Source organism: Sparus aurata, chromosome 14 (assembly GCF_900880675.1).
Source record: "Sparus aurata chromosome 14, fSpaAur1.1, whole genome shotgun sequence".
NCBI lineage: Eukaryota > Metazoa > Chordata > Actinopteri > Spariformes > Sparidae > Sparus > Sparus aurata.
In genome coordinates, this window is record NC_044200.1 from 12834903 (window position 1) to 12845809 (window position 10907).

A 10907-nucleotide genomic window follows, 5' to 3' on the forward strand; every position below is an offset into this window, starting at 1 on the left:
AGGTGTTTGGCTTTCCTCTAGAATATACAGCACTATGAAATCTGCTTGGAGGATTTTATACGATCCCAAATAGATCCTACTGTACAGTGAAAAGTCAACCAGAACGTATTGTATATTATTAATGGCAATATTCCTCCTCAGTCGTGAACTTGGCACCACCAGTATACCCTACTCGGCCAACAAGGAGCCTGCCTCCGCCGCCCATCAGCCCCTGGCTCCCCCCTCCGGACCTTTGGCTTATGGGGGAGGAGCAGAGGGGAGGAAGAGGAGGAGTCCAAGTTCCTACAGAGGGAAGGCCAGCAAGCTGAGCAGGCCGGGTGGACTGGAGAGTCTCTTTGGGAATGGGAGCGATGGTGGGGGGATACTGGCTTCGGGGCCCGAGTCCCCAAGACAGGTAGGAACCCCCTTAATAAATCCTACTGACTTTTGTTTCCTGACCTTTCCTCTATGCCACAATCGGGTCAAAATTGTGCTTTGGTTTATGAGCAAATACCTGCAAAAATAAACACATTCCCATCAGCCTGAGTTGTACTTTATGTTCAGTGCTAATATTGCAAATGTTATGCTGACACACTAAGTAAAGGTGCTGAACAGGGTAATCATTGTACCAGCACAGCTTCAGCCAGTGAGGAAAGAAGTCCTCATCATGCACTTGAGTATGACTCGCAGTACCACAGTGTGGAAATACTCTTTTACAAGTAAAAGTATTTAAGATTCCACTGAAGGAAATGTAGAAAAGTTTTATCATCACAATATACTTAGAATACCAAAAATAAAAGTAGTCTTCATGCAGAAATGACCAGTTTCAGAGTAATACTGATAGATATTGATGCAGTCATGTGTACGATACATCACTTAAATGTTGCAGCTTTTAAAGGGCTAATTCAAATTAGTTTATATTACCATATACTTGTGCTTGAGCTATTATAATGCATCATCATTTATTTGTTGATAATATCTTGTGTTGTTAATCTCTGTCCGCAAAGTAGAGCATTAATAAATGTGGTGTAATAAAAAGTACCTGTTGAACTTAAGTAAAGTAGTCGAGTAAATGTATTTAGTTACCTGCCACTACTGGCATCAGCATGTTCATACTGTCATCGTAAGCATGTTACATGCTGACAGTCGCACTGCTCAAATCACAGCTCTGCCTAGCTGCTAGCGCGGCTGTAGACTCTTATCCTTGTTAAACTGTCAGCAGTCTGGGTTATAACAGATGTAATGCTAAAATTCTGCCATTCTGTGTCAGTAGTCTTATAAAACCAAACCATCATTTAAGAAGTATTTCACTGCTGGAAAGATGTACCTGCCTAAAAGTGGGCTGTCTGTGCTGTAAATAGTGAAATTGAAATTGGTGCTCCATGGTCGTTTTCCTCAAAAGGTAGAAAACCTACAACAATCAGAATGCACTGGGCGGTCTCGTTTTTTGTTAGTTGTCCGTCATGAACCAGGAAACAGTAAAGCGGCCAGCTGGTAACAAACAATATGACATTACATCTAAACAGCACAATAAAAAATGTTTCTGAAAACATTTCGGTGAGAAATAAACAGTGAACAGGATCGCGGTTCATATGTCATTAGCCTCCCTTATTTTACATGAGGTCAATTTGACCATACTCTGTGTGTCCATCGATTTGGCATACAAAAATACAGAATCACAAATTGTATCTTAGAAAACAGTCCTGAACTCCATCTCGCCAGATGATGCGCTTTGTGTCATCTGGTGATTTTTGCTGGCAAAAGGAGCAGGGAGCTCTGAGTGCAGGCACAATGGAGAGAAGTTTACCGTTATTCAGTTGCATATACTACCAATATTGTGCTGATGCAAATCTGGTTGAAAGTTGGCATTTTGGCATATTGGCAATTTAATTTTCAGTTTCTAAAATACATTGATGATAAATTAAATCATCACTCTACAAGCAAACTAATTCATGTCACTTTGTTGCCCTCTAAAAAAAGTTTTATGTAACTTTCCAAAAAATTGAGAGTTGTTTTACACACACAGGAAAAACCCAGCAGTAAATCAGCCTCTGTCTTCTTCTCCCTGTAGGCCAAGTTGCATCACTGACAGAAACCAGCTCCATGGACTGAATGTTGGGCAGCTGTTCAGGCCACCACCGTTTGTGACCTTTGACCCCACCACTCTTCCACTGGCGGCACCAATCAGACTGCTTCATCTGGGCGATGTCACCCCTATTTACCCAGTGACAGTTCGGTTCACCCGCTGTGACATCGGGGCTCTCTCTGGAGCCCACACAGTTGGCTGGCACTCACTTCCACTCTTCGACCACCCTAATTATGGAGCGTTTTGATGGAAAGCTGCTGTGCTATCACTGTGGTCGCGGTCTTTACAGAACAAGACAGTGGAATCCAAAAAACGTATCCTCTGAAAAGGGAATTTGCCTCACAATGTTTCCAAGGCATTGTTGACAACACCACCACTGTACAAATTTTTGTAAACAATCAGAGTTTGTGTTCTGGTTGTTTTCTGGTTGCTGTGTCCGCTCAGCTGATGAGGAAAAGAGGTCTGTGATTGTTTATGGGAGTTAAATGGTTGAAGGACCTACTGACACGGCTACTGTAGGATTAAGCCTTCAGCTATACCAGCTCTAATGACCCCCTCGTTACCGCTTTCCTCTCTTTCTCTGGTTTTACATTTTCCTCTCTTCCTCAACGATGGAAGAGAGAGCAGCAGCTGTAGTAGCTGGGTTTTATCCAGCTCCTTCTCCCCTTTCAGTACCTTTTTCTTTCTGTCTCACCACATTTCTTTAACATCACACATCTTTGTCAACATCTCTACAATTCTCTTTTTTCCTTCCTCTCCCCCATCTCCCTATCCAATCCCAGCATGCCCGTGTTCAAAGTGCACTTACTGCCCTCGCTTCCCCCCTCGCCGACTCAAGAACGGTCTCCTGCAGTGCCACGCGAGGACCTGTTCGCACAAGGGAAGCAACGAAATTACGTCTGTGTTAACAATGACGCCGCGTCAATGCATTGTATTTTTGCTATTGGAAGAGATGTTGAGGATTGTTTTCTTTCATGTTGCGAGAAACACAAACTCCTTCCTGTGTGTCAGGATCCAAAAAGGAATTATAACTACGGTGTTGGATCTTTTTTTTTTTTTTTTTTTTTTGTACAATAATTTATCATTCTGAAATGATCTTCTAACTTGAGAAGAGAGAGACTTTTTGAGCAAAAAATTATTTCTATGCCATTTAGAAATGTTGAAAGTATTATGCTGAGTTTGTATTGTTCCAAATGTGTACATATCTGTTATTATTTTTGTATTTATTAATAGTACACCCCCCCCCCCCCCCTTAATTTCAATGTGCTAAAGAGAGGGAGTGTTTCTGCCCTCCCAGCGCAGTTTGTGTGTAATAATCTTGATGAGATTGGCCTGGTTTCTCAAAATCATCAAGAATTTGTTCATTAGCAAGTTTTAAATGAATGCTAATTAATACTCAAACACAACCGAACACAAACGTTGACTGAGGCTGCTGTGTATTTCATTTTTATTTCAATAGCAGCCTGTGGTCAATTCTATAACATTTTTGTGTAAATGTTGCAAAATTACTTTGTTCCATATTAAAGGGGCACTATGTAGTTTTGGAGGAGAATTTTAATATTTACAATATTAATGAGGTAACAGTACAACCTCAGAATAAACAAGCTGTCCTCAGAGGAAAATAAGATCCCCAGAACACTGATTGAAGCTAGAGAAGGTGTCAGGCTCTGCCAAATATAAACAAAGTAAAACAGAATTACATTAAAGTTTGTTTATTTAGTTTGTTTAGACTTAAAAATCTGTCAATGAGGATCTTTATCTTCTGATTAGAATTTCTTCCTCAAAATGACTTTAAGAAAGTAAAGAAGAAGCCTATATCTATTTACTGTATTTGTCAAATTTGACACTTACTGTAGTCTGCTTTCATAAATGTAGTGCAAATGGTGAAATCTGTTCAAACAGTGTTCAGCTGATAAAAGTTGTAGGGTAAGGTTAACTTAAAGTCGCACATAGGCTGCCACAATGAAAGCTGACGCAATGTTTTTAAGCGGGAAAGAAACAACTTAATGTGTTGAATTTAATGTTGAATATACAAGAAAGCAAGAATGATTTAGAATTTACTGGAGCCATTTTGCAAATTTCTGTAGGTTTCTCGTCACTCAACAACTCTAAAAATTGTGATTTATTTTATTTTTTTCTTTAAGTCGGTCTGGAGATATTGCAGTTAAAAGTTCAATGGTGAATTATGTTGAAACATACTGTGTGTCCACAAACATCCCCTGCTTTTCTTGGCATGTAAGAGGGGACCCAAACACATAATTTGCATTGCAGTGAACAAAATGGAAATCAGTGTGTCAGTTGAGTAGGCGTTCTTTCACTGCGTCCCGGGACATGTGCGTACACACTGCTGAAAGAATGTGGTCACATGGGGCCCGGACAACCTCTGAATGTGGTGTTAGTGATCGGATCTCAATCTGTTTCCGGTGCATTCTCACCTGTACTAAGAGCTGTCCATGCCTGTTAATGTCAGGTGTAAACAGGGCCTGATTATAGTATGTACCATTTACTATCCCTTAGAGTATACTGTTTTCTTTATGCTATGTTTAGCAGTTGTATACTGCCTTCATCAACAGAGTTTACATCACATGACCCCAAGTACTTCAGTTAGCCTCTTTTATTCAAGACTTTGTCCTCTTATGATGTCAAATTTAAGAGGGGATGGTCCAAAATATCAGTTGATAGTGATGCTTTTATACCAGTATTCCTAATAGAGGTGTGTTTTAGCTTCTGCTAATGAACAAACTAGGCTGATTTTTGTGAAACCAGGCCCTGGTTAGTATTTACATATAAAGGCCCCCACATTCCTGTTTACCTGTGGTTCCACCCTTGTTCATACTTCTTCCAATGTTCAAAACTATAGCTATATTTTTAAACTGTTTTTATCTTCCAGGACCGATTGGTTTAGTCTCTGTTCGATAATGCTTGGCTGCTGTGTGTGGGGAATTCAAAGCCAGGTCAAAATGCTTTCACTTACTTCCCAGCTGCACCCATCAGGCTTGGTACCATTTCATCTCCGGTGGCTCAGCAGTTCACTGCGCTGAAAATGCACCTTAGTCGTCCTGAGAGGTGTGAAAAATGAGCGCCATTTGAAGAGATGTAGATTTAGTTTAAAGGTGCAATATGTAAGAATGAGCCACAGGTCGAATTCAAAACAAATACTGGGTTAACTTGTAGCTTTCCTTAGCTAGTTAGCTCAGTTAGCTGTGCAGCTAGCAATTCAGACTGGGAACTCAGGGCCATGGTGTTGGTGTTGACACTATTAGCACAGGAGTGTTGGACCATGACGGATGGGTTAGCAGTTTTATTTTTTTACTTTTTCAACTAACATTCTAACATATTGCCCCTTTAAATGTACAATATGTAAGAAATTGCCCCCCTGTCAAATTCATACTTAAAACAAATGGCAGGTAGCATATCCCCAGAGTAAACGTGAACTGTAGCTGTTGTAAGCTCAGTTAGCTGTGCAGCTAGCTGTCCTATCAGTTAGGACCATATTCAATAGGCCCGATCTGTACTATCGACTATCGTATCCTGAGATACAAAGTGGTACTACACGACAGGAAGGGCCAGCCCTAGGTGTTGAGCATGTTAACTTTAGTTCATATCTCTGCAGCACAATACATTAACACCTTTGGAAAAAAATTGTCAAAACTATTATTTCTTGACATTCTGATGATAATTTCAGTTAAATTTTAACGTTTCATATTAAAATTCCTACATATTGCACCTTTTTAAAGGGAAAATTCATGACTAAAGCTGCAGTCTTGTGCATATTTTCAATAGCAGCTCACTACAACAACTTCTAAAATGACACATTTAGCATGGTTGAATTGAACTGTTGATGTCACATTGTGTAGTAACAAGAAAAATGAAATGTGAGAGGATTTCCTTGCTTAAAGCTGGTTTCATGGATGCCATAATGTGTCAAAAAAGGTAAAAGCCTTAAAATTGTCTCTGTCTATTCTATTTGGTGTTGCTGATGAAGGTAAAGTACCTGAAAGCATTTTGATTTGCTTGATGGCCGCGTGGAGCTGTAAGCGACGCTCCCTCCTGGTACTTGTCAACTGCTTTTGTGGAATTAACGTCAAAGATACTTTTTATTTTTTGTATTCTTTTGTCTCAAAAGCATCTACGCACTAATGATGAATTAAATTGTACATAATCAGTCATATTTTTGTTATGCTTCTCCCAAGTGCTTCCTGTGATGACACTTTATTCATCAGCGTCTAACAGCTCTTAGATCAGTTCAATGATGCTCGCTCGGTGGTCTTTATTTTTACCGTAGATACACATTGTTTATCAGTAAACTGGGTAACATACCTTCAAAAACATTATAGACAAATCTCTTGTATTTATTTACAATTTTCTCAGTTCAACGCAACATCCCAAGAGATGTTCTAGTGTGTAGATGATTCATGTTGGTTTAGTGGCTGCAAACATGGTTTAAAAAATACTTTTTCCGCTCTTTTCACATGTTTTTTAGATCAAAGATGGCGGTCTTAGCGCGAAGATGTTTTTGGGAAATGCCATCTGGACTTACTGTTTGTAGTCATAGAAATGGGGAATTTAAAGTCTGTTGCAGCTAAAACTAAGACAAAAGCTCATGGATGTTGATGTTCAGAGCAGTTGTTTATTGTATTATTTGCTGTTGAGTTTAATGGAGGTATTAACAGTTTTTTTTTCAAACCCTCCCCTTTCCTTTTTTTGCACTTTGTCATAATGCCCAGATCTTTAATCTACTTCTATTTATATAAATATTTGAGATATAAAAAAAAAAATCTATATCTATATATTTGTAAATGTGTTTCTGGCAACTACAGTAAAAGAAGATGAAGAGTTTATTTGTGGTGAGTTGGCACGTTGACCAGCGCACTGTTGTTGTTTGTTGTATCTGATCCAAGCTGTGGTGAATGTCTGAAAAAAGCCTTGTAAGAGTTGGGGTTTATTCCGTCTCACTGCTGTTGGATCAGACAATGGATTTCCCATCAAATCAACTGAACACTTGCTGTAAAAAGAAATGGTCTTATATCCAAGCTTTTATTAAATGATTGAAAGTGGGTTGTTGTGTTATTTGTAAATCAAAGATGCAGCTATTAGGTTGGAAAGGAAACTGATGAATGTTTGTTTTGTAAGTATGTAAATTTCAAATATTCTGTCAGATGTTTTTTCCATGATATTGTGGTGCTGGAGAAGAGCAAAAAAAATATTCTGTGAGTGTAAGTGTTTCACAAAGGAGCTTGAATTATATATTTTGTGCTTATGGTTTACCAGATGCATCTGTAAGTGCCTTTTTTTGTCTTGAAAAAACTGTCTGCTTCCAAAACTTGGAAGCGTCCTGAGTACAGTGATGGTGAAGCCTTCCAGCATTGGTAGTGCCTGACTCCGCCTTGATTCTGGCTAATCCAAAAATGGACAAAGGGGTGACGTGTGTGGTGGTTGCTGACATCAAGCCAGACAGCTAGCATCCAATTGCCACTCAAAGGCACAATGTAACAAAAAGACCTCATCTCTGTTATTTGCATCCTTTTTAAAGACAACATTTTCACTGTAACTGCTAAGCTAAAATTGTAAATTGTGGACGCACACGCTCAATAGCGTGTCAAGGGTGTAAATGACACCTTTTAGAAATCAATTTGGGGCTAATGGACACTTGGATTATGCCAGACCTGCTGTTTTTTTAGCCATGTTTAACATTTTTAGAACAAGTCCCCATCTACTTCAGTTGTTTGTGAGAAGGCTGCAACTCTGTTTTGCTGTGAAGCTCCAGAAATGATTCGTGGAGTACAAAACTACAACCAACTTTCCATCGGAATGGGGCCAAGTAAATAAAGCCTGAATTAAAGTTTTTGGGTGAACTTACCCTTTAAATGCCTCAATTGTACTTATGTTTAGCTGTAAGTGGCAAATGTAAACTTGAGGAACACGCTGAAACCAGGATGGTGAACACGTTAAACATACCTGCGTCACTTTCTGACAAGAGTATTTACCTCAAAGCGCCTTTGCGACTCACATACAGCCACTCAAAGCTGCAAATGAAGCTTTCCATTTCTGCTAACAAATGTCAGGTTGTGTTGGACATCCATACAAGTATTGAATTAAAACATGACATGTTATTGTTATTAACTTGTGTTCTGTGTGAAATCTGACCAGACCCTTCATAAGCAAAGACAAAGAGGCTCTTGGATCATGACTCTGAAGCTTCTCTTCCACGGCGGGATGACTCGCAGCAGGTTGAGGTCCAGCTCTTTAACGGCTGATAACACAAAGGCACCATTTGTTTTCTTGGCATTATCGCTCAGCAGGCAGCAAATCACCGACGTTGGCGAGGAAATTAAATGGGGGGGAAAAAAACAAATTTTGTGGGGCTCATAATTAAGTGCTTAACAAGTGATCTTTGGGGAGTCTGCTTGTCGTAGGATCTGAGTTAATTCTGTGTTCCTTTATCAACACCGGTTGTTAGTTGGAAATACAGCCTTTTTAATCACATAACATGGGCTCAGACTCCCGCCTCGGCTCACATTCAGCATCTTACTCTATACGATGTTGAATCCCAGACCAGACCTCATTGGCGATGTAGCCGTCCGCGACCTTTGACCTCCACGGAAGATGGTGAGAGCATCGACAGCTCATGTTGCAACTGATCTGATGTGCTGTGAGATGGATCAAATGGGTCCTCTCATATTGTTCTGTGGTGCCATTTCACTGCTCTTCTCTCTTTACAGCACTGATTTGATGTTGTTATTGTTTACAGAGGAAAGCAGGCTTCTGAGACATCTCTGCTCCGGCCGGCCATTCAGCAAAATACCCACTCGAGCCTAAGAAAAAAGGACACCGTCTGCAGCAATCAGCCATTTGCATCGCTGTGTGTTTTTCACTTGTCCTTACCTGTGAAGCTTTATGAAGCAAGAAGTCAAGAAAATGTAAATAACACATTTTCCTCTCATAGTAATAAAGTTAGCAACACATTCCTGCCTTCTCTTCGCTTCCAATTTCAGGCCAAAGCAATGTGGTAGACTCAAAAAAAAAAAAAAAAAGGCCCCTCCTCTGTTTTTGAGATCAAAAAACTCAAAACGGTAATTTGTGTCCTGTGGTAGATAATGCACAACTAACTGACTAAAAGGAAAAATGAATTACACCGAACATCAAAGTTAAAACCCAGGACGGTTTTGATCATTTTCTCTGGTTAAGAGAATGTTGATGTGATAAGAAGCGTTATTAAGTTGAAGCCATTACCCACCCACATGCAATGCTGATGGTAAAAAGTCGGGTGAATTTTTGTAGTCGACCGGACATTTCTGGAGCTTAGCAGCAAAGCAACGTTTCAGCGTTCTCTCAAGGAACTGATGTAGATGGGGACTTGTTTTAAAAATGTAAAAGAAACAACAAAAAATACAAAATGGCTCCATACAACTTGTCCATCAAGGTCAGGAAGCCCTGAGGTCCCAAATTGAGTTGAACAGATGTTATTTACTCCCTTCTGAAATCTTAAAAAAAAAAAAAAAATCCCATCTGCAACGTTATGAAATCTCCTGACGTTTTGTGTACCAGGAGATTTCTTGCAACTTTCCACTCGGCTTGAAGGTGAGAAGATAATGACCCAATGTATGAGTTTCAACCTTTGGGTGAACTTACCCTTTAACTGCCTCAACTTTCCATTTTAATGCTTAAGTAGATTATCTGAAAAAAGGGACCATTTCCTTCAGTCTGTGTCATCAGTCCTGGACGGATGGAGGTGAGTTATTGCACATTAAACCATGATAATGCGCAAGCAAAATAAGACTAATGTATTCTGGTAATGTCAGTTTATATCCAGGGTTTCAAAAACCCATAATTCTAATCACCGAACATCACATCACACCAAAAATATGACTGTGAATTTTCTTCTATTCAGTCCCTGCGAACGCTTCTTGCCACTGTCGAGGAGAACAGTTAATTTGTCCTCAAGTCTGAGTCAGATGTGACTGTAGGCCCCCAGAGAGTGGTGACTAGAAAGTGAAAAAAAAAAAAAAAAAACACGATGATATTGCAGCGGTCTACAGAAAGATGGGAGAATAGTGTTCTCACTTTCCCCCCATTGTAGTGCTATATTTACATTCCTAATAAACTTTAAAGCGAGCCTATTTCAGCTTTGCCAAACAGCGTCCCCTGTCCCTTACAGAAAAACTCGATGATGTTTTAACAGTCTATAGTATCAGAAATATTGAGCAGTCAAAAAGTCAGTGATCAATATTGATTAAACAACATCTACACTTTGCGGTCACTTGCTATCATTAGCAACTGTGAGCTAGCAGTCATACCAGACCAAGTTAAAGGCATACTACGTAGGATTTGTTGGTTGCTGTTGGTTAGAACCCATTTTAAAAAGTTGTCCCCTCCTCCCTGGCTCTATGCTTGAGACAAATAGTAAGAGAGTGGTGGTGGTTGAGTGAGCTTGAGAGTGGATGAAGTGAGGGAGCAGTGTTGCAGAGAACAAAGCAATAAATTAGACTGTTTCAAGGCGGGTATGTTCTTAAGCACAACTATTCACGCCTACAAGTCTGCACAACCGTGCAAGTATGTGTGAATACTGCTGAATAAGTGTGGGCTTCACCCTGTGCCCCGTTTGCCACTATGCTCAGCCTTGTGTGTGTGTGTATGTGTGTAGCTCTGCGCTCGGTCAAAAAGATACACAGAGCTGAAGCTCTTTATGTATCTACAACAGACCGAGAGCAGAGGAAAGCAGTGCATAGAGGCGGAGTCGTAACCCGGTCGTATCTAGAGTCTCGACCCTGTGCTGTTATTGGCTGGAGGCTACGCAACCTGTGTCCAAAGGCTGACGCACCTGAAACAGAGGAAAATATCA

The 10907-nt window shown here is 40.1% G+C and overlaps 1 protein-coding gene across 4 annotated transcripts in view; it reads left to right on the forward strand.

Annotated features, from left to right (window-relative positions):
- Positions 1 to 7122, forward strand: part of atxn7l1 (ataxin 7-like 1) — a 33265-nt gene extending 26143 nt beyond the window's left edge. For all 4 annotated transcript variants that reach the window (XM_030440308.1, XM_030440311.1, XM_030440310.1 and 1 more), the window contains 2 exons: positions 142 to 394; positions 2051 to 7122. In XM_030440308.1, coding sequence (XP_030296168.1) covers positions 142 to 394; positions 2051 to 2068 — 271 coding nt within the window. In that variant the 3' untranslated portion in view covers positions 2069 to 7122. The remainder of the gene's footprint in view (positions 1 to 141; positions 395 to 2050) is intronic.
- The last annotated feature ends 3785 nt before the right edge of the window (positions 7123 to 10907 follow it).